Genomic DNA, 26,858 nt, shown 5'->3' on the forward strand with positions numbered 1-26,858 from the left:
CATGAACAAGAAAACATCTTAAAGTGATTATGTGACTGTGCAAACAGAAAATCCAGGAAAAAAACATCAAAATATTCCTGAAATAGCACCGTACACCAACGCTGTGTGCAAAAATCCCAGTGGGATGCAAGTCTAACAACAACAACCACAAGACAACTAAGATTAAGGCCATCAGTCTAACTCCGTACTACAATAAATAAAAACATGGCCAAAACCAAAACACGTTTTCGCCACATTTGAAACCATTGGGGGTTTGACAGCAGCGCGATGATGATGCTGGGGGGTGTTTTCGCCCTTTGTGTATTGTCGGAGGGCCGCACGGCAGGGGCAGGACGAAAGGCTACCAGGGGCCGCCAGTGGCCCGCGGGCCTTGCAGTGAAGAACACCGCCCTGCAAGCACAAACCTTCCCATAATGCATTGTGCCGGCAACATTTTAATAATTTTACTTTTAACATAAATGCGTTTATTCACTCATCCTTTTGTTTATATGAAGGTAATTCCATTATAGAGGTTTTTTTTTTGGTTAGATCGCGTAAATATATAAATGTGTCGTTAAACCCACCACCACCCGACACAGCCAACGAGTAAGGGTTGTCACGTAAACAGAACGTGGCCAATTCGTCACTAGTACAGCAACACCGGTTGTTGGAGAGCCAAGCCACAACATTTACAATCTGAGTACGACGTTTTGCTGTCGCCTGGTGGAGCTAGTTGTAATTACTGACGAAACATGATACTCCGATTTTAAATGTGGCTTGGCTCTCCAACACACCGGTGTGCTGTATAGTGACGAATTGGCATGTCCTCTTCTTTGGTTCTTTCGGTAAAGTCACGTAGAATGAGAATAAAATAATAAATTGATAAAATAAAATAACACAATAATATTCTCACGACGTTTCGGCCACAACACAAGCGGCCTTCATCAGGTGAAGGGACGAGACTGTCTGGTAGGACAGCGCTGGAGTGAAAGAGCCACGTTCAGATCACGGCCTTTAAGCTGTGTGAGAGGAACAAAGCGCCTTGACAAAGGAATTAGCATATAATTTAGCATTGAAATGGCTGAATAATTAGCTTGTGACTGGTCACAAATAGCTATGTTAAAAGTTAAAGCATACACATCCGCAGAGGCACCCCTTGATAAAGGAATTAGCATAGCATTTAGCATTGAAATAGCTAAGTTAAAGCATACACATCCGCAGAGGCACCCCTTGACAAAGGAATTAGCATAGAATTTAGCATTGAAATAGCTGAGTGATTAGCTTGTAACTGGTCACAGAAATAGCTACGTTAAAGTCAGAGCATACACATTCACCGAGGCACTTAGTACAAATCAAACAGGAGAATTTAGCATTGAAATAACTAGGCGAATTTAGCATTGAAATAACTGAGTGATTAGCTAGTAACTGGTCACAGAAATGACTATGTTGAAGTCAAGGCCTACACATCTGAGCTATTCACAGTACTATATAGTGAACCAATAAAAAACTAAAATATAAATTACCTTAATGTTATCAATAAACTCTATATTCTCCAATCAGCTAAGCTACCAACAATAAGTCGTTATATATCACAATGCTATATGGCGAAAAAATGGGTGGATTCTTACCCTCAACTTTAGCACCACGGATAGCTACGGGCCCCGTTCAGACGGACGAGTTCATCCATGGTCGGAACCGAGGAGGGGGAGAGAGACAGCTGCGAGGCGCTATTATACTCCATGTTGTAAACCATACCATTAACCGTGGTGTGAGAGGTATTAAGAGTCAATGCTGGCGAAAGAGCTGCGGTCTGAAGGTCATCGTAAAAATACAATTAATTAAGAACAGAAATGGTTTTAAACATCTTTCCAGTGGTTACTAAGCCAGAATCCATCTTCTCGGTTGAAATTGTCTCTGTGCTTGTATATGTGAATGGCCTCATGAACGAATCTCTCATGGTAGCCGGTTGGTTTGCAAAGAACCTCCGTCTTGGAGAAGTCAATGTCATGTGAGCCCACTGAATTATAACAGTGATCTGCCACGGCAGAGGAGTTCGTCCTACCGTGTTTCAAGTCTGCTTTATGTTCGCGGATGCGGTCCGAGATATGTCGTTTGGTTTCTCCAATGTAGCTACTCCCACAGAGGCACTTTAGTTTGTAAACGCCCGGGTACTGTATGTCTGGAACAGCATCTTTTACAGATGGAACTAAATCACGGATTTTATGTACTGTGTTGAATCGGACCTGGATCTTGTTTATTCAGGATTTTGGAGATCTTTTTAGTGACCCCTGCAATGTAGGGTAAGGTGATGGTTTTGAGTGGCTCCACAAGAGAATCCTTCATGACTGGAGTGATGGCTTTGCGGATTGTGTAGTCGGAGTAACCATTAGCCCTGAGAGCCTGGTGTACGTGCTTGAGTTCACTGGTAATGTGTTCCTGGTCGGAAATGCATTGGGCTCTATGGTATAGAGTCTTGATGAGGGAGTTCTTCTGGGATGGATGGTGGTGGGAATCCGGTTTCAAGTAAGCATCTGTATGGGTAGCTTTCCTGTAGACAGAGTGGCTCATTGAACCATCATGTCTCCTTTTAATTAAGACATCCAAAAAGGGTAGTTTGCCATCTTTTTCGACCTCCATGGTAAATCTGATGGCTGGGTGTATGGAATTGATGTGGTCGCGGAATTGGTCTAGAGCAGGCTGGCCATGTGGCCAGATGACAAAGGTGTCATCAACGTACCTCTTCCATAAGTTCGGGCGTAGAGTGGCAGTCTGGATGGCGTCAGTTTCAAATTTTTCCATGAATACATTGGCTACAACCGGAGATAGGGGGGAGCCCATTGGGGTGCCCTCAGTTTGTTTGTAGGAAGTTCCATTCCAGGTGAAGTATGTGTTGGTTAAGCAATGTCTCACCAGGGGGGGTACATCAGTATGCAGTCCTTGATGAACCAGGTCTTCAATGATAGCGATGGTGTCAGGTACCGGGACTTTGGTGAACAAGGACACCACATCAAAACTGACAAGCAGGTCGTCTGGGGACAGGGAAATGCCTTTGATTGTCGATACCAGGTGAGTAGAATTTAGTACCGCAGAGGTGGTTTTTCCGGTGAAAGGTCGCAGTATATCAGCAAGAAAACGTGCCAGTTTGTAGGTGGGGGAGTTGATAGTAGAGACGATGGGACAAAGGGGTGTATCTTCTTTGTGCATGTCCTGTTTACGTGACAACCCTTACTAGTTTGCTGTCGTGTGTGGCGGGTTTTAACGACACATTTACGCGATCTAACAAAAAAAACTTATGGATGATATTGGTCGCGAAAGCCTACGTGTTAAAATGAAAGTACTTAAAAGATACTATTAGATAACTTCATATACCTATTTAACAAATATAAAAACCTTTTACATCAAGCCCCGTGGTATTACCATGTGCTCTGAAGGGCCATTCCTCGAAATGTCACCGATTATATTTATTTGGTCGATGGACGAGACGAGTGACAAGAATGGCAGCCCAAGGTAGAGAAGACGCACGGAGCAGGCGACCTTCGTGGAGATGGAGCGGTGAGGTCAGCCGCTTAGAGGGATTGTTGCCATCACGGGGGACCGTGGTGCATGGTGACGACTGTGGGGTGGCCCTCACCCAGAGGTATTGTGATCCGAGGACAACGCAAACCATCCGTGTGGGTGCGCGCTTGAACGACAGAGCATCTACTCCGCCTCTTGAGTGAAGAGTCTTTGAGAGCGGAATGGGAGTTCAAAAGAAGTCAGCTTGTTGTGAAAGAGCCCAACGAAGAAGGTCGCTGGGTTTAATCTTCCACGAAGCTGCTCACGGTCCACCCTAAACCGCATCCACTTAACAAACCACGGCAGTAGATGCGGATGCCCTGATGCACAAATGCAAATACGGCTGTGGTCATCCTGAACACACCGTAGTACAACGTGTAACGACGCAATGGCCCGATCCACAAAAATACATCACTGCGATACTCCACTCAGCTGGCTCCTGACGCGGTTGTCTGCTTGCTTGACCACCACCTGAATGTGAAATTGTAGTTGTTGCCCTGCATCGAACATCAGCAGCCATACGACAAGGAGAAGTGAGAGTCTCCAACAACCCTCCACCCCTCACCCCCCAACCCCTCACCCCCCAACCCCTCACCCCCTCACCCCACCCCCCCCAACCCCTCACCCCCCCAACCACTCACCTCCCCAACCCCCATCCCTCCCCCCGCAACTCCGACAACCGGAGACGTCACGTGACGCTACTGTATTTAAAGGGCGATACGACGCCACGTGTGAAGCCACGTGCCGGCGTCCAACAGCTGCACTCGCATACCGTGCGTTACGATAGTGAAGTGCACTTACTACACACAACACGCCTCCCACACACAACACTCCCCCTACACACTACACTGCTCCTACACGCGACACTGCTCCTACACACGACACTGCTCCTACACGTGACACTGCTCCTACACACTACACTCCTACACACTACACTGCTCCTACACACTACAACGCTCCGCTCCTACACACGACACTCCTACACTCCTGCACCACGCCCGTCACGGTGTTTGTGCGTTCACGTTGGGCACTCCACCAGCAGTGGATATCTCGAACAAGTCAGCCCACTTGTGCTTTGTGGGTTGGAACTCGTGCCTGCTGAAGTTCCCCACTCCCAGGAGGAAGGCCGCGTGACCGATGGGATGTTGTAGGACTTTTTTAATGTGGAGGGGTACAGATATGCGAGGGACTCGTACTGTGTGTTTTTGTGTTACCGTCATGTAATCTACAATGACGCGAATTTGTATTGTGATGCACGCTATATGAATCTGGTACATTGGCAGCTTACACTGTGCTTGATGATAATGGTGGTTTTCATTGTGGTTTCGAAAGTTTAGCATTCTGATAATGATCATTAATGTTGCAAGGGTTATGAATTGCAATGTCAGAATCGTATAGACTGCGGAAAATCCGACCAAGTGCTGTGAAGCTCTTTATCACGGATGCCCAGCAATGTGCCTCAATCATTGGGGCACTAAGGACCGTGAGAATTACATCCGTGCTCTCGGGTGTTGAACGAGTGGGGTGGGATGTGGCACTGTTCAAAAGAGACTGAGATGAGAACCTCTCGCCCTTCCGGTCCCACCAGTCTTCACGCTGCTGTACTCGCTGCACACATTCCACAGTGGAATATTTTTTGTGGTGTTTGTCAACCATCTGTGACCCCCCCCCCACCCACCCTACGCACGGCACGAGTGAACGGTGACCGCCATGGCATGAACTAGCACGTGGTGGTTGGTGGTGGTGATAATGACGATGCTCGACGGCTTTGTGTGTGTGTAAGCCATCGCGTGAGCAGGCCAAGACCATCGGGCTCACTTAACCCACAAGCGGCCACCACCACCGCCCGTGGTTGTCATCACAGAATTGTAACAACGAAAGAGATATCGGCAGGGCCTTCCCGTCCGTGACCTTCCCGTCCGTGACCTTCTGACACCGGTACTGTACGGCAATGAGCCTTGCTCGTGGCAGGAGGGGACTTGTGTCCACTCGCCGTGTAGCCTGCACTGTAATTGTTGCCGATATTGTTTGTTCATCGATTTGAGCACGTGCTCCAGTGTCGACAAAAGTCCCCCCTAAAGAGATTCATTTGAACGAGCCGGCTGAGCCAATCTGCCGTCTCCATCACAATTGAAAGGACATTTTACTAAGGGACTGCCCGGTAAACGTGGAACGTTCGGCCATCGTTGGTCCAACAGTTTAAACCACGTGCCAAATGTTTTCCCAACCTTCATCGTTTACTAGTGGGTGTACATTTCGGCCACATTTACAGTTTTATAAGGTAGAATCTATTTGCTACTGTGCGGCGGCAGCAGCACTGACATTTAACATCTTCGTGATTACAAAGCGATCGCAAAATCGGGCAAGATGAGATACAAAAAAAAATACGTATGCAACAAATATGCAAAAACATTTCCGATGTACACGTCATCCAAATGTCTCACAAATAGATTATGAAAAATATTTATGGGTTTTACCCTTTGTGGCAAAAAAACAGGAGGTGTTAAGATGTTGACGACAAATACATTCCTTTTGCAAAGAATCAAGTCTGTATTAACCACACGTGTTTTATTTGTATGAACTCCCTCGCCTCGTATGCAAGAAGGTCGTGGGTTAGATGCCGACCCTGACGCCTGTTGTATATTTGGAACGTGCGCGTCTCTCCCCCTGGTCGTGTGGAGTTTTTTCCCGGCTCCTTTGGTTTTCCCCCTAAACGTTTAGAATCAACACACGTTTCGAGTATTTGGCTGCTATACATTTCCACATGATAAGCCACTTCGTTGAGCTATGATTTGTGGCCAGGGTGCTTCTGAAAAAGAGCCATATAGTTCAGTGGGCCTTACCTGGTAAAAAAAAAAAAGTTTGGATTCTCTGTAAAGCTCTGCTTCGCTCTCCATGCCTGGAGGAAGGGAAGGCGTCTTTCCTCCCTCCTTGCCTCTTGGTGGGCCTGTATATGTATTTCTGCTGACTTTGTACCTCGTATTTGTTCACTCTATGCTGGTAGGTGCAATCCAGAGGTTGAACACGAAATTTAACATTCTTCTGAAATTCGTGGTCCGCCAGGAAGTGTCTAACTGTGTTGTTGGCCTGACTGGTTGTGCTTCACATAATGTTTCTTAGGTTTGTTGAATTCTCGTCTCTCATCTTCTTGTATTTACCTCTATGATTTGTTATTGACACCTGATGAAGATCGCTTGTGTTGTGATCGAAACGTCGTAATTGTTTTGTTTTAATATAATTTTATTGTATTTCTACATACGAGACTTTACCGAAAAAAACAATGAGTAAGCCATCAGCTGTTTGCTGCATGGCCTTTTGAAGAATGCTGACTAATGGCTCGCCATTAGCCTCCTGTCAATGCATCGTCGATCTATGGATTTATATCTTCCATTACGCGTCGAACTCAAGGTTTTCAACAGTAGACTTTGAAATCGGTGAAAGTTGTGCGGAGTTCTTACACTCGAGCTAATTGAGGAGGCGAGAGAGAAGGAATGCTATAAAGTATATCTTTTTTCCTTTAGGCGCTTTTGTCAATTGTTGCTGGATGAAGGCAGTTTGACCATACTTCACCAGGCTGACCAGTGCAGGTTGAATACGTTCAGTCGATGAATTCGAAGCGCATCCTCAGTGGTGTAGTGGTTGGCGCTCACTGCGTTACGAACCCGGCAACCCGAGTTCGATTGCCACTTACTGCCCAACACCGGTGACGAATGTCTGCACCGGTCCCAGGGCCTTAGGTCATCTCGACCTTAAATGAGTACCTGGTGCGGCTAGTAAGCATCAGCACTAGGGAGGCAAAGACGACCGGGCGTGGTGTTAATCACCCACCCACCCGCCTCGGGCGCCGTGCCAGCCTTCATTGGTACCCGCGCACAGCACTGGGCCCCCAACAGTCTATTCAAGAGGCCCTACGGGGTGGAGGGGAGGCAGCGATGAACGTTGTTGCCTGTTGAACTTCTTTCGCACCGTACGTAGCCCAGCGTTCTGATCTGTGCGTCGTTGCGGTACTTTTGTAAGATCGGTGAGAAGGAGGCAATGCCGTCTCCGCTGGGGGTCGGGGGTCCGGCGCACGAAGCCGACCAGGTGACGCTGCCCTACGCGTCCGTGCAGCGCCACCTCGTGGGCGAGCTGGTGCCGTGCCTGCGCCTGACGGCGGGCGCACGAGACCTGCTGCGCGTGGCGTGCACGCGCTTCGTGCGCCACGTGTCCAGCGAGGCGAACACGGCGTGCGCCCATGCGCAGCGCAAGACCATCTCCCCTGAGCACGTCATCCAGGGTACACACGGCTCCAGCACTGGAACACTATGTGTGTGTGTAACACTGGGGCACTGTGTGTGTGTTTAACACTGGGGCACTGTGTGTGTGTGTAACACTGGAGCACTGTGTGTGTGTAACACTGGAGCACTGTGTGTGTGAGTGTAACACTGGAGCACTGTGTGTGTGTGTAACACTGGGGCACTGTGTGTGTGTGTAACACTGGAGCACTGTGTGTGTGTGTAACACTGGAGCACTGTGTGTGTGTGTAACACTGGGGCACTCTGTGTGTGTGTAACACTGGGGCACTCTGTGTGTGTGTAACACTGGGGCCCTATGTGTGTGTGAGTGTAACACTGGAGCACTGTGTGTGTGTGTAACACTGGAGCACTGTGTGTGTGTGTGAGTGTAACACTGGGGCACTGTGTGTGTGTAACACTGGGGCACTGTGTGTGTAACACTGGAGCACTGTGTGTGTGTAACACTGGAGCACTGTGTGTGTGAGTGTAACACTGGGGCACTGTGTGTGTGTGTAACACTGGAGCACTGTGTGTGTGTGTGTAACACTGGAGCACTGTGTGTGTAACACTGGAGCACTGTGTGTGTGTGAGTGTAACACTGGGGCACTCTGTGTGTGTGTGAGTGTAACACTGGGGCACTGTGTGTGTGTGTGAGTGTAACACTGGAGCACTGTGTGTGTAACACTGGAGCACTGTGTGTGTAACACTGGAGCACTGTGTGTGTGTAACACTGGATCACTGTGTGTGTGTAACACTGGAGCACACTCTGTGTGAGTGTAACACTGGAGCACACTGTGTGTGTGTAACACAGGGGCACTGTGTGTGTGTGTGTAACACTGGGGCACTGTGTGTGTAACACTGGAGCACTGGGTGTGTGTGTGTAACACTGGAGCACTGTGTGTGTGTGTGTAACACTGGAGCACTGTGTGTGTGTAACACTGGAGCACTGTGTGTGTGACTGTAACACTGGGGCACTGTGTGTGAGTGTAACACTGGAGCACTGTGTGTGTGTAACACTGGGGCACTGTGTGTGTGTGTGCAACACTGGAGCACTGTGTGTGTGTGTGTAACACTGGAGCACTGTGTGTGTGTGTGTAACACTGGAGCACTGTGTGTGTGTGTAACACTGGAGCACTGTGTGTGTGTGTAACACTGGAGCACTGTGTGTGTGTGAGTATAACACTGGGGCACTCTGTGTGTGTGTGTGAGTGTAACACTGGGGCACTCTGTGTGTGTGTGAGTGTAACACTGGAGCACTGTGTGTGTGTAACACTGGGGCACTGTGTGTGTAACACTGGAGCACTGTGTGTGTGTGTGTAACACTGGAGCACTGTGTGTGTGTGTAACACTGGAGCACTGTGTGTGTGCAACACTGGAGCACTGTGTGTGTGAGTGTAACACTGGGGCACTCTGTGTGTGTGTGTGTAACACTGGAGCACTGTGTGTGTAACACTGGGGCACTGTGTGTTTGTAACACTGGAGCACTGTGTGTGTGTGTAACACTGGAGCACTGTGTGTGTGTGTGTGTAACACTGGAGCACTCTGTGTGTGTGTGTAACACTGGGGCACTGTGTGTGTGTGTAACACTGGAGCACTGTGTGTGTGTAACACTGGAGCACTGAGTGTGTGTGTAACACTGGAGCACTGTGTGTGTGTAACACTGGAGCACTGTGTGTGTGTAACACTGGAGCACTGTGTGTGTGTAACACTGGAGCACTGTGTGTGTGTAACACTGGAGCACTGTGTGTATGTGTGTAACACTGGATCACTGTGTGTGTGTGTAACACTGGATCACTGTGTGTGTGTGTAACACTGGATCACTGTGTGTGTGTGTAACACTGGAGCACTGTTTATGTGAGTGTAACACTGGGGCACTGTGTTTGTGTGTGTAACACTGGAGCACTGTGTGTGTGTAACACTGGATCACTGTGTGTGTGTGTGTGTAACACTGGATCACTGTGTGTGTGTGTGTAACACTGGAGCACTGTATGTGTGAGTGTAACACTGGGGCACTGTGTGTGTGTAACACTGGAGCACTGTGTGTGTGTGTGTGTAACACTGGAGCACTGTGTGTGTAACACTGGAGCACTGTGTGTGTAAGACTGGAGCACTGTGTGTGTGTGTGAGTATAACACTGGGGCACTCTGTGTGTGTGTAACACTGGGGCACTCTGTGTGTGTGTGTAACACTGGAGTACTGTGTGTGTAACACTGGATCACTGTGTGTGTGTAACACTGGATCACTGTGTGTGTAACACTGGAGCACTCTGTGTGTGAGTGTAACACTGGGGCACTGTGTGTGTGTAACACTGGGGCACTGTGTGTGAGTGTAACACTAGAGCACTGTGTGTGTGTAACACTGGGGCACTGTGTGTGTGTAACACTGGAACACTGTGTGTGTGTGTAACACTGGAGCACTGTGTGTGTAACACTGGAGCACTGTGTGTGTGTGAGTATAACACTGGAGCACTGTGTGTATGTGAGTATAACACTGGGGCACTCTGTGTGTGTGTGTGAGTGTAACACTGGGGCACTCTGTGTGTGTAACACTGGGGAACTGTGTGTGTGTGTAACACTGGAGCACTCTGTGTGTGTGTGTAACACTGGAGCACTGTGTGTGTGTAACACTGGAGCACTGTGTGTGTGTGTAACACTGGGGCACTGTGTGTGTGTGTAACACTGGAGCACTGTGTGTGTTTGTAACACTGGAGCACTGTGTGTGTGTGTGTAACACTGGAGCACTGTGTGTGTGTAACACTGGAGCACTGTGTGTGTGTAACACTGGATCACTGTGTGTGTGTGTGACAATGGCTCACTGTGTGTGTGTGTGTGTGACAATGGATCACTGTGTGTGTGTGTAACACTGGAGCACTGTTTGTGTGTGTGTAACACTGGAGCACTGTGTGTGTAACACTGAAGCACTGTGTGTGTGTAACACTGGAGCACTGTGTTGATGTAACACTGGGGAACTGTGTGTGTAACCCTGGAGCACTGTGTGTGTGTAACACTGGAGCACTGTGTGTATGTAACACTGGGGCACTGTGTGTGTGTGTAACACTGGAGCACTGTGTGTGTAACCCTGGAGCACTCTGTGTGTGTAACACTGGGGAACTGTGTGTGTGTGTGTAACACTGGAGCACTCTGTGTGTGTGTGTAACACTGGAGCACTGTGTGTGTGTAACACTGGAGCACTGTGTGTGTGTGTAACACTGGGGCACTGTGTGTGTGTGTAACACTGGAGCACTGTGTGTGTTTGTAACACTGGAGCACTGTGTGTGTGTGTGTGTAACACTGGAGCACTGTGTGTGTGTAACACTGGAGCACTGTGTGTGTGTAACACTGGATCACTGTGTGTGTGTGTGTGTGACAATGGATCACTGTGTGTGTGTGTAACACTGGAGCACTGTTTGTGTGTGTGTAACACTGGAGCACTGTGTGTGTAACACTGAAGCACTGTGTGTGTGTAACACTGGAGCACTGTGTTGATGTAACACTGGGGAACTGTGTGTGTAACCCTGGAGCACTGTGTGTGTGTAACACTGGAGCACTGTGTGTATGTAACACTGGGGCACTGTGTGTGTGTGTAACACTGGAGCACTGTGTGTGTAACACTGGAGCACTGTGTGTGTGTGTGTAACACTGGAGCACTGTGTGTGTGTAACACTGGAGCACTGTGTGTGTGTGTAACACTGGAGCACTGTGTGTGTGTGTAACACTGGAGCACTGTGTGTGTGTGTAACACTGGAGCACTGTGTGTGTGTGTGTAACACTGGAGCACTGTGTGTGTGTGTAACACTGGGGCACTGTGTGTGTGTAACACTGGGGCACTGTGTGTGTGTAACACTGGGGCACTGTGTGTGTGTGTAACACTGGAGCACTGTGATTGTAACACTGGAGCACTGTGATTGTAACACTGGAGCACTGTGATTGTAACACTGTAGCACTGTGTGTGTGTGTGTAACACTGGAGCACTGTGTGTGTGTGTGTAACACTGGAGCACTGTGTGTGTGTGTAACACTGGAGCACTGTGTGTGTGTAACACTAGAGCACTGTGTGTGTGTGTGTAACACTGGAGCACTGTGTGTGTGTGTGTGTGTAACACTGGAGCACTGTGTGTGTGTAACACTGGAGCACTGTGTGTGTGTGTGTGTAACACTGGAGCACTGTGTGTGTAACACTGGAGCACTGTGTGTGTAAGACTGGAGCACTGTGTGTGTGTGTGAGTATAACACTGGGGCACTCTGTGTGTGTGTGAGTGTAACACTGGGGCACTCTGTGTGTGTGTGTAACACTGGAGTACTGTGTGTGTAACACTGGATCACTGTGTGTGTGTAACACTGGATCACTGTGTGTGTAACACTGGAGCACTCTGTGTGTGAGTGTAACACTGGGGCACTGTGTGTGTGTAACACTGGGGCACTGTGTGTGAGTGTAACACTAGAGCACTGTGTGTGTGTAACACTGGGGCACTGTGTGTGTGTAACACTGGAACACTGTGTGTGTGTGTAACACTGGAGCACTGTGTGTGTAACACTGGAGCACTGTGTGTATGTGAGTATAACACTGGGGCACTCTGTGTGTGTGTGTGAGTGTAACACTGGGGCACTCTGTGTGTGTAACACTGGGGCACTGTGTGTGTGTGTAACACTGGAGCACTCTGTGTGTGTGTGTAACACTGGAGCACTGTGTGTGTGTAACACTGGAGCACTGTGTGTGTGTGTAACACTGGGGCACTGTGTGTGTGTGTAACACTGGAGCACTGTGTGTTTGTAACACTGGAGCACTGTGTGTGTGTGTGTAACACTGGAGCACTGTGTGTGTGTAACACTGGAGCACTGTGTGTGTGTAACACTGGATCACTGTGTGTGTGTGTGACAATGGATCACTGTGTGTGTGTGTGTGACAATGGATCACTGTGTGTGTGTGTAACACTGGAGCACTGTTTGTGTGTGTGTAACACTGGAGCACTGTGTGTGTAACACTGAAGCACTGTGTGTGTGTAACACTGGAGCACTGTGTTGATGTAACACTGGGGCACTGTGTGTGTGTGTAACACTGGAGCACTGTGTGTGTAACACTGGAGCACTGTGTGTGTGTGTGTAACACTGGAGCACTGTGTGTGTGTAACACTGGAGCACTGTGTGTGTGTGTAACACTGGAGCACTGTGTGTGTGTGTAACACTGGAGCACTGTGTGTGTGTGTGTAACACTGGAGCACTGTGTGTGTGTGTGTAACACTGGAGCACTGTGTGTGTGTGTAACACTGGGGCACTGTGTGTGTGTAACACTGGAGCACTGTGTTGATGTAACACTGGGGCACTGTGTGTGTGTGTAACACTGGAGCACTGTGTGTGTAACACTGGAGCACTGTGTGTGTGTGTGTAACACTGGAGCACTGTGTGTGTGTAACACTGGAGCACTGTGTGTGTGTGTAACACTGGAGCACTGTGTGTGTGTGTAACACTGGGGAACTGTGTGTGTGTGTAACACTGGAGCACTCTGTGTGTGTGTGTAACACTGGAGCACTGTGTGTGTGTAACACTGGAGCACTGTGTGTGTGTGTAACACTGGGGCACTGTGTGTGTGTGTAACACTGGAGCACTGTGTGTGTTTGTAACACTGGAGCACTGTGTGTGTGTGTGTAACACTGGAGCACTGTGTGTGTGTAACACTGGAGCACTGTGTGTGTGTAACACTGGATCACTGTGTGTGTGTGTGACAATGGCTCACTGTGTGTGTGTGTGTGTGACAATGGATCACTGTGTGTGTGTGTAACACTGGAGCACTGTTTGTGTGTGTGTAACACTGGAGCACTGTGTGTGTAACACTGAAGCACTGTGTGTGTGTAACACTGGAGCACTGTGTTGATGTAACACTGGGGAACTGTGTGTGTAACCCTGGAGCACTGTGTGTGTGTAACACTGGAGCACTGTGTGTATGTAACACTGGGGCACTGTGTGTGTGTGTAACACTGGAGCACTGTGTGTGTAACCCTGGAGCACTCTGTGTGTGTAACACTGGGGAACTGTGTGTGTGTGTGTAACACTGGAGCACTCTGTGTGTGTGTGTAACACTGGAGCACTGTGTGTGTGTAACACTGGAGCACTGTGTGTGTGTGTAACACTGGGGCACTGTGTGTGTGTGTAACACTGGAGCACTGTGTGTGTTTGTAACACTGGAGCACTGTGTGTGTGTGTGTGTAACACTGGAGCACTGTGTGTGTGTAACACTGGAGCACTGTGTGTGTGTAACACTGGATCACTGTGTGTGTGTGTGTGTGACAATGGATCACTGTGTGTGTGTGTAACACTGGAGCACTGTTTGTGTGTGTGTAACACTGGAGCACTGTGTGTGTAACACTGAAGCACTGTGTGTGTGTAACACTGGAGCACTGTGTTGATGTAACACTGGGGAACTGTGTGTGTAACCCTGGAGCACTGTGTGTGTGTAACACTGGAGCACTGTGTGTATGTAACACTGGGGCACTGTGTGTGTGTGTAACACTGGAGCACTGTGTGTGTAACACTGGAGCACTGTGTGTGTGTGTGTAACACTGGAGCACTGTGTGTGTGTAACACTGGAGCACTGTGTGTGTGTGTAACACTGGAGCACTGTGTGTGTGTGTAACACTGGAGCACTGTGTGTGTGTGTAACACTGGAGCACTGTGTGTGTGTGTGTAACACTGGAGCACTGTGTGTGTGTGTAACACTGGGGCACTGTGTGTGTGTAACACTGGGGCACTGTGTGTGTGTAACACTGGGGCACTGTGTGTGTGTGTAACACTGGAGCACTGTGATTGTAACACTGGAGCACTGTGATTGTAACACTGGAGCACTGTGATTGTAACACTGTAGCACTGTGTGTGTGTGTGTAACACTGGAGCACTGTGTGTGTGTGTGTAACACTGGAGCACTGTGTGTGTGTGTAACACTGGAGCACTGTGTGTGTGTAACACTAGAGCACTGTGTGTGTGTGTGTAACACTGGAGCACTGTGTGTGTGTGTGTGTGTAACACTGGAGCACTGTGTGTGTGTAACACTGGAGCACTGTGTGTGTGTGTGTGTAACACTGGAGCACTGTGTGTGTAACACTGGAGCACTGTGTGTGTAAGACTGGAGCACTGTGTGTGTGTGTGAGTATAACACTGGGGCACTCTGTGTGTGTGTGAGTGTAACACTGGGGCACTCTGTGTGTGTGTGTAACACTGGAGTACTGTGTGTGTAACACTGGATCACTGTGTGTGTGTAACACTGGATCACTGTGTGTGTAACACTGGAGCACTCTGTGTGTGAGTGTAACACTGGGGCACTGTGTGTGTGTAACACTGGGGCACTGTGTGTGAGTGTAACACTAGAGCACTGTGTGTGTGTAACACTGGGGCACTGTGTGTGTGTAACACTGGAACACTGTGTGTGTGTGTAACACTGGAGCACTGTGTGTGTAACACTGGAGCACTGTGTGTATGTGAGTATAACACTGGGGCACTCTGTGTGTGTGTGTGAGTGTAACACTGGGGCACTCTGTGTGTGTAACACTGGGGCACTGTGTGTGTGTGTAACACTGGAGCACTCTGTGTGTGTGTGTAACACTGGAGCACTGTGTGTGTGTAACACTGGAGCACTGTGTGTGTGTGTAACACTGGGGCACTGTGTGTGTGTGTAACACTGGAGCACTGTGTGTTTGTAACACTGGAGCACTGTGTGTGTGTGTGTAACACTGGAGCACTGTGTGTGTGTAACACTGGAGCACTGTGTGTGTGTAACACTGGATCACTGTGTGTGTGTGTGACAATGGATCACTGTGTGTGTGTGTGTGACAATGGATCACTGTGTGTGTGTGTAACACTGGAGCACTGTTTGTGTGTGTGTAACACTGGAGCACTGTGTGTGTAACACTGAAGCACTGTGTGTGTGTAACACTGGAGCACTGTGTTGATGTAACACTGGGGCACTGTGTGTGTGTGTAACACTGGAGCACTGTGTGTGTAACACTGGAGCACTGTGTGTGTGTGTGTAACACTGGAGCACTGTGTGTGTGTAACACTGGAGCACTGTGTGTGTGTGTAACACTGGAGCACTGTGTGTGTGTGTAACACTGGAGCACTGTGTGTGTGTGTGTAACACTGGAGCACTGTGTGTGTGTGTGTAACACTGGAGCACTGTGTGTGTGTGTAACACTGGGGCACTGTGTGTGTGTAACACTGGGGCACTGTGTGTGTGTAACACTGGGGCACTGTGTGTGTGTGTAACACTGGAGCACTGTGATTGTAACACTGGAGCACTGTGATTGTAACACTGGAGCACTGTGATTGGAACACTGGAGCACTGTGTGTGTGTGTGTAACACTGGAGCACTGTGTGTGTGTGTGTAACACTGGAGCACTGTGTGTGTGTGTAACACTGGAGCACTGTGTGTGTGTGTGTGTAACACTGGAGCACTGTGTGTGTGTAACACTGGAGCACTGTGTGTGTGTGTGTAACACTGGAGCACTGTGTGTGTGTGTGTAACACTAGAGCACTGTGTGTGTGTGTGTAACACTGGAGCACTGTGTGTGTGTGTAACACTGGAGCACTGTGTGTGTGTAACACTGGAGCACTGTGTGTGTGTGTAACACTGGAGCACTGTGTGTGTAACACTGGAGCACTGTGTGTGTAAGACTGGAGCACTGTGTGTGTGTGTGAGTATAACACTGGGGCACTCTGTGTGTGTGTGAGTGTAACACTGGGGCACTCTGTGTGTGTGTGTAACACTGGAGTACTGTGTGTGTAACACTGGATCACTGTGTGTGTGTAACACTGGATCACTGTGTGTGTAACACTGGAGCACTCTGTGTGTGAGTGTAACACTGGGGCACTGTGTGTGTGTAACACTGGGGCACTGTGTGTGAGTGTAACACTAGAGCACTGTGTGTGTGTAACACTGGGGCACTGTGTGTGTGTAACACTGGAACACTGTGTGTGTGTGTAACACTGGAGCACTGTGTGTGTAACACTGGAGCACTGTGTGTGTGAGTATAACACTGGAGCACTGTGTGTATGTGAGTATAACACTGGGGCACTCTGTGTGTGTGTGTGAGTGTAACACTGGGGCACTCTGTGTGTGTAACACTGGGGCACTGTGTGTGTGTGTAACACTGGAGCACTCTGTGTGTGTGTGTAACACTGGAGCACTGTGTGTGTGTAACACTGGAGCACTGTGTGTGTGTGTAACACTGGGGCACTGTGTGTGTGTGTAACACTGGAGCACTGTGTGTGTTTGTAACACTGGAGCACTGTGTGTGTGTGTGTAACACTGGAGCACTGTGTGTGTGTAACACTGGAGCACTGTGTGTGTGTAACACTGGAGCACTGTGTGTGTGTAACACTGGATCACTGTGTGTGTGTGTGACAATGGATCACTGTGTGTGTGTGTGACAATGGATCACTGTGTGTGTGTGTAACACTGGAGCACTGTTTGTGTGTGTGTAACACTGGAGCACTGTGTGTGTAACACTGAAGCACTGTGTGTGTGTAACACTGGAGCACTGTGTTGATGTAACACTGGGGAACTGTGTGTGTAACCCTGGAGCACTGTGTGTGTGTAACACTGGAGCACTGTGTGTGTGTAACACTGGAGCACTGTGTGTATGTAACACTGGGGCACTGTGTGTGTGTGTAACACTGGAGCACTGTGTGTGTAACACTGGAGCACTGTGTGTGTGTGTGTAACACTGGAGCACTGTGTGTGTGTAACACTGGAGCACTGTGTGTGTGTGTAACACTGGAGCACTGTGTGTGTGTGTGTGTAACACTGGAGCACTGTGTGTGTGTGTAACACTGGAGCACTGTGTGTGTTTGTAACACTGGGGCACTGTGTGTGTGTAACACTGGGGCACTGTGTGTGTGTAACACTGGGGCACTGTGTGTGTGTGTAACACTGGAGCACTGTGATTGTAACACTGGAGCACTGTGATTGTAACACTGGAGCACTGTGATTGTAACACTGGAGCACTGTGTGTGTGTGTGTGTGTAACACTGGAGCACTGTGTGTGTATGTGTAACACTGGAGCACTGTGTGTGTGTGTAACACTGGAGCACTGTGTGTGTGTGTAACACTGGAGCACTGTGTGTGTGTGTAACACTGGAGCACTGTGTGTGTGTAACACTGGAGCACTGTGTGTGTGTGTGTAACACTGGAGCACTGTGTGTGTGTGTGTAACACTAGAGCACTGTGTGTGTGTGTGTGTGTAACACTGGAGCACTCTGTGTGTGTGTGTGTAACACGGACGGGCAACTCTGTCGTGGACAGCGCTGTGGGGGGAGATCCAATTTTGATTGGCTCCTCCCCTCATGGCATATGTGTCCACCACAGGGGCTAAACGGGGGCTCTGGACGGGTGCGAGGGGCTGGTAACCCCTTCACCTTCAATTAATTACCACGAAACCACGAATTAAACTGAAATATGTAACAACTAAGCTTGTGCCGGAGGCCCCGGGGGGCCAGGCGTCTATGACGTCTCCTGGCCAAACCCCAATTGGCGGAGCCAGGAGATTGAATACCTACCCTCGGGGCTACTCCAGAAACAACGAAAAGCCACTACGGGTGGCCACGTGGAATGTTCGAACGCTCACTGCAGAGGAGAGGCTGCCACTCCTCTGTCGGGAGCTGGACCGGTACCGCCTGGATCTATGCGGCATTCAGGAGGTTCGGTGGACCGGCTCTGGCTCCTGCCACCATGAGGGGTGGACAGTCCTCTACTCGGGGCAGCAGACTGCCAAACAACAGGGTGTGGGTCTTCTTTTGAACAAAAGAATGAAGGGGGCGTGGGAGCGTGGCGGTGAGGTGTGGGAAGCTGTAAGCCCCAGGCTACTTTGGGCTCGCCTTCCCATCAACCGGAGGCGAGGAATGGTGGTCGTGGTTACTTATGCCCCCACCGAAGATGAACATCCGTGGAGGGATGCAGGCAAAGCCGATGAGTCAGATGCCTTCTATGACCTCCTGTCACAGGTGCTGGCTAAAGTGGCCCCTCGGGATAGAGTCATCATGTTGGGTGACTTCAATGCCCGAGTTGGTCATGATGCTGGCACCTGGTCTGGAGTGATTGGAGGGCATGGGCCAGATCAGCTCAATAACAATGGTAGGAGGCTGCTAGATTTTTGTGCAGCCCATGGGCTTGTAATTACCAACACGCTGTTCCGGCATCGGCGCATCCACACAACATCATGGATGCATGCCGGGTCCAAGCAAGAACATCTGCTGGACTACATAGTGACGGACCAGCGAATGCGAGCCCATGTCCTTGACACCAGGACCTACCGTGGAGCTGATCTGCCCTCTGACCATCGACTAGTCATCTGTAAGATGCGCCTGCCATTCTTCCACTCCGGTGGTGGGTGTACACCCAGGACCCCATTCCAACCTAAAGTGGCCTGGTCTCAGTTATCTGATGAAAGTTGCAAGCGAGAATTTCATCATCGCTTGCGGCTGGGATTGGCATCGTCCCCGACTCCTCCTGATGTCGAGGGTAAATGGGCGAGGTTTAGGACTGTGACTCATGCAGCTGCAATGGCTGCTTTGGGTACGCGGTCCAGACCTCCCTAGACACCCTGGCTGACAGAGGAGTTGTTCAGGATGGTTGAGAAAAAGCGACAGGCCCACTGTCATCGGCTACAGAATCCCACGTCAGAGAATGAGGAGGCTTACCGCAGCCTTCGCTCGGAGGTTCGGAGAGCCGTGAGGCGCTGCAAGGATGGGTGGTGGTCGCGGGTTGCTGAGGAGATGGAGTCTGCCTCAGTGGCCCGTGATCACAAATCTCTATTTAACTCCATCAAAAAAGTAACCTGCAGCGCCACACCTATTACCATCATTAGGGGAAAAACGGTGATCCAATTTCCGACCCCCAGGAACAGGTTCGCAGATTTGCTGAGCATTTCTGTGAGGTCCTGGGGGAGGGAAAATCCCTCAGCCAGGAAAACATCTTGGCACAAAGTGAGGATGACCCTGCTGAGGCTGCGGTGCCTCAAATATTGGATGAAGTCACCCCCTGTGAGTGGCTGGCTGAGGTTCAATCTGCTGAGGAAGTATTGAAGGCGATCCGGAGTCTGAGACCAGGAAAGGCAGCGGGCAGAGATGATTTCCCAAGCGAAATGCTGAGGGAGGGTGGCGTTTGTGCACAGACTGCCCTATATGACATCATAACAACAGTCTGGACCACTGGACGGGTTCCGCAGGATTGGAAGGATGCCCTGGTGGTCCCCCTTTTTAAGAAGGGGGACCGCACAGACTGTAACAACTACAGGGGCATCTCACTCCTCAGTGTGCCAGGAAAGGTCCTGGCAAGGATTATTCAGCATCGCCTTGCCAGGCACGCTGAGGAGAGGCTTGCGGAGCCCCAATGCGGTTTCAGGAAAGGGCGGTCCTGCACAGATGCCATATTTTCTGTCCGTCTGCTACAGCAGAGGTGTAGGGAATTCCAACAAGACCTACATCTCTGCTTTATTGACCTGGTCAAGGCCTATGATACCATCAGTAGGCCTGGGCTCTGGGTCGTTCTTCGTGCTTTTGGAGTACCTGACCCTCTGCTCACGATCATTAAGGACCTTCATGATGGTGAGCGGGCCCGGGTAAAACTACGTGGCCGGGAGTCAGAGCCATTCCCTGTACACCTTGGGGTGCGACAGGGATGTCCTCTGGCTCCCACATTATTTAACATCTATTTTGACCACGTAGTTCGTGAAGCCTTCAATAGCTGTACCGGGGGAATCTCCATATGGTACAGATATAATGGGAGGCTAATCGATGCCCGGGTGCGGTCAAGGGATGGCTCCCTATTGCTCAACCACGTTATGTATGCTGATGATTTGGTAATAGCTGCTCAGTCAGAGGAGGAGTTGGAGACGCTGCTGCTGAGACTGGAGCGTGCCACTAAGAGGTGGGGCCTTACCATCAGCCCCACCAAAACTAAGCACCTGCCTGGGTATTTTGTACCATCGGACACTCCACCCCCACAACTCCCAATCGGTGATGGGGCAGTTGTGGAGAGAGTGGAGAGTTTCCCATACCTGGGCAGTGTGCTTATGACTGGCTCCAGTTTAACAGCAGAGGTCTCACTCCGAATCAGTCGAGCGGCAATATCTTTTCATCGGTTGCGTAACGCTGTGTGGAAGCTACCTGGTCTGTCGCTCCGCACTAAGCTTCAGGTCTTCTCGGCCACGGTCATTCCCTCCCTTCTCTACGCCTGCGAAACGTGGACCCCCCTGGTGGAACATCTTCGCCAGTTAGAAACATTTAGGCTGGCCTGCCTACGATCCATCCTGGGTTTAACCAGACTGGATTGTGTGAGGAGCTCACAAATCCTTGAAAGATCTGGGCAGGGTCCCATCGGTGAGCTCCTCCGGCAGGCAAGGCTGCGATGGCTGGGTCATGTAGCCCGCATGCCCAGCCACCGCATGCCGAAACAGCTTTTGTTTGGCCGGATTGAGGGGGCTAAGCGGGCGCGGCACGGGCTAGAGAAGAGATGGAGTGATGTGGTACAGGAGGACGTGGAGCTGAGTGGACTTGCCGATGACTGGTACCAGCGGTGTCAAGAACGGCCTCTGTGGAGGAGGCTCGTGAAGGATGCTACTGGGCAGTTGGAGGCAGTCGCCCTCCAACAACAACGGAGGGCGGAGGAGCGACGCTCACAACAACGAGTGGAACGCCGGGTGGCTAAAGCACAGCAGGTTGGCACAGTAGGGGGCACAGGTGGTGCATCAGCCAGTCATCTCAGTCAGTCGACCCGTGGCACCTGGGTCTGCCCAGTGACCTCCTGCCAGCGGGCGTTCGACACTTCACGTGGCCTCACGGTGCACATAGCCTGGCACAAGCGTCGTGGTGACGTCACCGCCAATTAGTGGCGAATGGCGGTTGTTGTTGTAACACTGGAGCACTGTGTGTAACACTGGAGCACTGTGTGTGTGTGTAACACTGGAGCACTGTGTGTGTGTAACACTGGAGCACTGTGTGTGTGTGTAACACTGGAGCACTGTGTGTGTGTAACACTGGAGCACTGTGTGTGTGTAACACTGGAGCACTGTGTGTGTGTGTAACACTGGAGCACTGTGTGTGTGTGTAACACTGGAGCACTGTGTGTGTGTAACACTGGAGCACTGTGTGTGTGTGTAACACTGGAGCACTGTGTGTGTGTGTAACACTGGAGCACTGTGTGTGTGTGTAACACTGGAGCACTGTGTGTGTGTAACACTGGAGCACTGTGTGCGTGTGTAACACTGGAGCACTGTGTGTGTGTAACACTGGAGCACTGTGTGTGTGTAACACTGGAGCACTGTGTGTGTGTGTAACACTGGAGCACTGTGTGTGTGTGTAACACTGGAGCACTGTGTGTGTGTGTGTAACACTGGAGCACTGTGTGTGTGTAACACTGGAGCACTGTGTGTGTGTAACACTGGAGCACTGTGTGTGTGTGTAACACTGGAGCACTGTGTGTGTGTGTAACACTGGAGCACTGTGTGTGTGTGTGTGTAACACTGGAGCACTGTGTGTGTGTGTAACACTGGAGCACTGTGTGTGTAACACTGGAGCACTGTGTGTGTGTGTAACACTGGAGCACTGTGTGTGTGTAACACTGGAGCACTGTTTGTGTGTGTAACACTGGAGGACTGTTTGTGTGTGTAACACTGGAGGACTGTGTGTGTGTGTAACACTGGAGCACTGTGTGTGTGTGTAACACTGGAGCACTGTGTGTGTGTGTAACACTGGAGCACTGTGTGTGTGTGTGTAACACTGGAGCACTGTGTGTGTGTAACACTGGAGCACTGTGTGTGTGTAACACTGGAGCACTGTGTGTGTGTGTAACACTGGAGCACTGTGTGTGTGTGTAACACTGGAGCACTGTGTGTGTGTGTGTGTAACACTGGAGCACTGTGTGTGTGTGTAACACTGGAGCACTGTGTGTGTAACACTGGAGCACTGTGTGTGTGTGTAACACTGGAGCACTGTGTGTGTGTAACACTGGAGCACTGTTTGTGTGTGTAACACTGGAGGACTGTTTGTGTGTGTAACACTGGAGGACTGTGTGTGTGTGTAACACTGGAGCACTGTGTGTGTGTGTAACACTGGAGCACTGTGTGTGTGTGTAACACTGGAGCACTGTGTGTGTGTGTTTAACACTGGAGCACTGTGTGTGTGTGTAACACTGGGGAGCGGCGGTGCAGTGGTTAGCGCACTCCGGTACGAATCCCCCGACCCGGATATCTGAACCGGTCCTCATCCTTCCCTAGGTCAACTCAGCCTTAAATCCGCACTGGGGAGGTAAAAAACGGCGGAAATGTTGTTGTCCACTCGCCCTCTCGGGTGCCACGCCGGTCTCAATAGCTGCTCGCAAACAGCGCTTGCCCCGAGCAGTCTGTTGAGGCTGCACGGGGTCGAGTCTCTGTCTTGACGCGAGAGCGGCGTGTGCACGTGCGTCCGTCTAGCACTGGAGCGCCTGGGTCTGGCGGGCAGCATGGGCGAGCTGCGCGCGTGTCACGCCGAGTTCCGTGCGCTGGCGCTGTCTCGCCGCCGCCGCGCCACCCGTCGCCTCAAGGCGCTTGGCGTGCCGGAGCCGGAGCTGCCGCGCCAGCAGCAGGCGCTCATTGAGCAGGCGAGGCGCGAGCTGTTACCCCCCACACCCCCTCCCCCCCGGACCCTTTCCCCCGCAACGCGCGTGCAGTCCCATCACCGTCGTTTACGCTCGAGTATTTAGCACGTTGTGCCGAGTGGCACTCGGTCGCGTGCACAATGCGCGTGATGCTACTGTGCGAGGAGGTACACTAATAAAGCAAACGAGAAGCAACCTCCTCTGTTTTATTAGCAGCGTCATGGCGCTCACGTTGGCGTGAATGCGGTCGTGTTAGCATGGAGCTGCATGTGCAACACGAGTGTGTGTGCTAACCCTTTCCCGTTCCGAGGCGACTGCAGGTTGCAGGCTGGGATGTCTCGTTCACTGGTAAATCTCGGAACGCGTAAGCGGTTGGTTTTATTTGGAGAGGCGGCGTAGCGCCGTTGTTTTTCAAGACATTGTAGTCACCGTAGAGAACTGTAGCGACACGACCGCACTCTACAATCGCTGGCGCCAAACTGTGCCACACGCCCTCCCGCATGGCCTTGTGGAAGCTTCGATACCGATAAAAGTTCTTTCATCTTCGTTTTTCTTCTGGTTACGTACATGATGACGTACTTGTACGCCATCGGAATGGGCAAGCGGCTGACGCCGTTATCACAGCACCAGGAGCACAGAACTCTCCTTTAGCCGCAAACGCTCATGTTTCAGAATGTTGTGATCAAAACAGCAAACGTTAACGGTGTAAAGGAGTACACGGCAAAGTGGAACCGTGCTCTTTATGAAGCCAACCCACACCACGACGCTTCGAGCAAGCAGAATCGCAAAGGCACATTTAGTCCTCGGACCTAAGAGTTCTCAACCCATTCCTCTCTCCTGACCAATGCCACTTGAATCTCCCCAAGGGGTTTTGTTTTAGCGGACCCCAGTTTTACCAATTTAATTTCCCCAGGGTTTTGTACTCTTCACCTTCCCTGGCAAATCAAAAGGTGAGCGGCCTCGCACTACGCAAATCGGGCAAACGCTCGTTGCAAGCTCGTGTAAACCTGGCGCTTCGCAAGCCCCTGTCCGTGACAGCGGGCGATGGGGAAAATGCTCATTATTAACCAATTGGGTAAGGTTTGTGTGAGCGATTTATATGGAGCTCATATTTGTCTACTCAAAATTCGCCGTATGCAGTTTGAATTTACTCATATGCGGCTATGCGGTCTGACGTGGTACAACATTGTCTGGACTGAATGTGCTACCCAGCAGGCTATGCGGTCAGACGTGGTACAACATTGTGTGGACTGAATGTGCTACCCAGCAGGCTATGCGGTCTGACGTGGTACAACATTGTGTGGACTGAATGTGCTACCCAGCAGGCTGTGCGGTTGGACGTGGTACAACATTGTGTGGACTGAATGTGCTACCCAGCAGGCTGTGCGGTTGGACGTGGTACAACATTGTGTGGACTGAATGTGCTACCCAGCAGGCTATGCGGTTGGATGTGGGACAACATTGTGTGCTCTATGTACTGTGTGTACCATATTCTACTACTCTGCACGCAGCGGTCATCGTGCGGTTTCGCTTTGTGCGCCGTTTTATTGGAAGGCATTTACCGGATGAAGCGAGGGAAGCCTGCACTCGGGTACTGGGCGATTCTGGCTGGGTGGCGTTGCGTCTTGGCACCCTATTCACAATTAGAACGGCATGAGTTTAAATCTCAGCTGAGGGTAAATTCAGCCAATCATCCCTCTGGGAGTTAATACATTCAGTGATTCTTCGTGTTTTTTCGTGAGAATTCAAGGTGGTTGTTATCCAGCGGGCTGGTCCATACCGTATACCTGGTAAACATGGAACATTAGGCTGACGTTTGGCGATCGTTTGTCCAACAGTTCCAACCACATGCCAATGTTTGCCCAACGTTAATATTTACTGGGTGAATGACATTTTCCCTGCCAGCTCAGGACTGCCAATGAGTTGGATGAGCTGTGTACAGACGTGTTTTGAAGGTTTTTTTTTTAAATAATCCTTGGAACATTGATTTATAATCCCTGGAACATTGATGCAACAAGTGCATTGACCTTCAAGTTGACCATGCATAATGATAATTGTTTGAGCAAGGTCAGTTAATCCAATGCAGGCCATGGACTTGTGCGTGCCTGAGTGTGCTCATGCCATGGACTCGTGTGTATGTTGAACTTCTTTCGCACCGTACATAGCCAACCGTGCTAATTGGAGGTGCAGGGAACTTGTGTGTGTGTGTGGGGAGCGATAGTGTAGCGGTTAGCGCGCTGCGCTATGAACCTGGCGACCCGGGTTCGATTCCCGCTCACGGCCAACACCAGTGACCATTATCTGAACCGGTCCCGGGCCTCCCCTAGGTCGACTCAGCCTCAAATGAGTACCTGGTGCGGTGTGTAAACATCGCCACTGGGGAGACAAAGGCGGCCGGGCGTGGTGTTGGCCACCCACCCCCTCGTGTGCCGTGCCGGCCTTCATAGGTGCTCGCTAACAGCACTTGCCCCTACAGTCTGTTAAGGCTAAATGGGGGATCTTTATCTTTGTGTGCACGCAAACCACGGACACGTGCGTGCCTGCGTGTGTGCAAGCTACGGACTCCTGCCTGTCTGCGTGTGTGAGTGTCTTTGTGTGTTTGCGTGCGTGTTCGTGCGTGTGTTTGCGTGTCTGAGTGTCTGAGTGTCTGCGTGTGTGTGTGTCTTTGTCTCTGTGTCTCTGTGTGTGCGTGTTCGTATGTGTGTTTGCGTGTGTGCCAGTGTCTTTGTTGTGTGTCTATCTGTGTGTGTGTGTGCACGCAGGTCCGGCAAGAGCAGACAGAGGTGGCTCAGCGCGACTGGCTGCAGATCCGCCGAGCAGGCCCAGCGCAGCTCCACCGCAGACAGCCCCGGCGAGTCCTCGGGGACCGAATACGTCATCGACGAGGACGACGATGATGACATCACAGACGACTAGACTGCGATGCCATCATTGTGCGCGAGGGAACTGGGCGGAAGACGCGCAGCGGCTGCGTGATGCCGAGTCGTTTTTGTTAATTTGGTTAGTGATAGCTTTCGAAAGTCTGACCAGGACGTGACGGTCCGCACGGTGGTGGTTTTCTCGTGCAGCGCAGCTCGACGCGATCGTTTGCAAATTACCCGTAGGGAATTTAACCGTCGGATAATTGCAAAGCAGCCCATCGGTGTGAGGCAAGTGTGTGACGTTCACTCAATACACGCAAGTGTCTCTCGTGAAGCAAGACTCGGCGAAACAATAGCGTGCAGTCGAGCAAGTACAGACGACACGGGTGCCTAGATATTGAGCACCGGTAGGATGGTCTAAACATGACAAACAGTAAAAGCTTAACACTCATTCGTGACGATCGATGAAATCGCACGTAGGGGGAGGGTAAATTGTCACATGCTTACCGTTTACTAGGTGATTAGTCACGAACCGTTCGCTGAACAAGCACTAAGAGACTGGCGCACGCATGCCT

The 26,858-nt window shown here is 50.6% G+C and overlaps 1 protein-coding gene across 2 annotated transcripts; it reads left to right on the forward strand.

Moving 5' to 3' along the window:
• The first annotated feature begins 4,202 nt into the window (after window positions 1-4,202).
• LOC116938960 (protein Dr1-like) lies at window positions 4,203-26,177 on the forward strand. 2 transcript variants are annotated; one of them, XM_032946726.2, is made up of 4 exons: window positions 4,203-4,307; window positions 5,333-5,472; window positions 7,552-7,810; window positions 23,259-26,177. In XM_032946726.2, the coding sequence occupies exons 3-4, from the start codon at window positions 7,570-7,572 to the stop codon at window positions 23,525-23,527; spliced, it is 510 nt and encodes a 169-aa protein (XP_032802617.2). In that variant the 5' UTR covers window positions 4,203-4,307; window positions 5,333-5,472; window positions 7,552-7,569; the 3' UTR covers window positions 23,528-26,177. The 2 variants fall into 2 exon arrangements, with proteins under 2 accessions (XP_032802617.2, XP_032802618.2); XM_032946727.2 differs by having other exon boundaries at window positions 4,207-4,307; window positions 5,318-5,472.
• The last annotated feature ends 681 nt before the right edge of the window (window positions 26,178-26,858 follow it).

This window comes from Petromyzon marinus, chromosome 5 (assembly GCF_048934315.1).
Source record: "Petromyzon marinus isolate PM22_M1 ecotype Great Lakes invasive population chromosome 5, UKy_Petmar_22M1.pri1.0, whole genome shotgun sequence".
Classification (NCBI taxonomy): domain Eukaryota; kingdom Metazoa; phylum Chordata; class Hyperoartia; order Petromyzontiformes; family Petromyzontidae; genus Petromyzon; species Petromyzon marinus.

Coding starts and splice junctions, on each gene's coding strand:
- LOC116938960 (XM_032946726.2), top strand. CDS start 7,570: ATGCCGTCTCCGCTGGGGGTCGGGGGTCCGGCGCACGAAGCCGACCAG. Junction 7,811..23,258: donor CCCTGAGCACGTCATCCAGG/GTACACACGGCT, acceptor GCGTCCGTCTAG/CACTGGAGCGCCTGGGTCTG.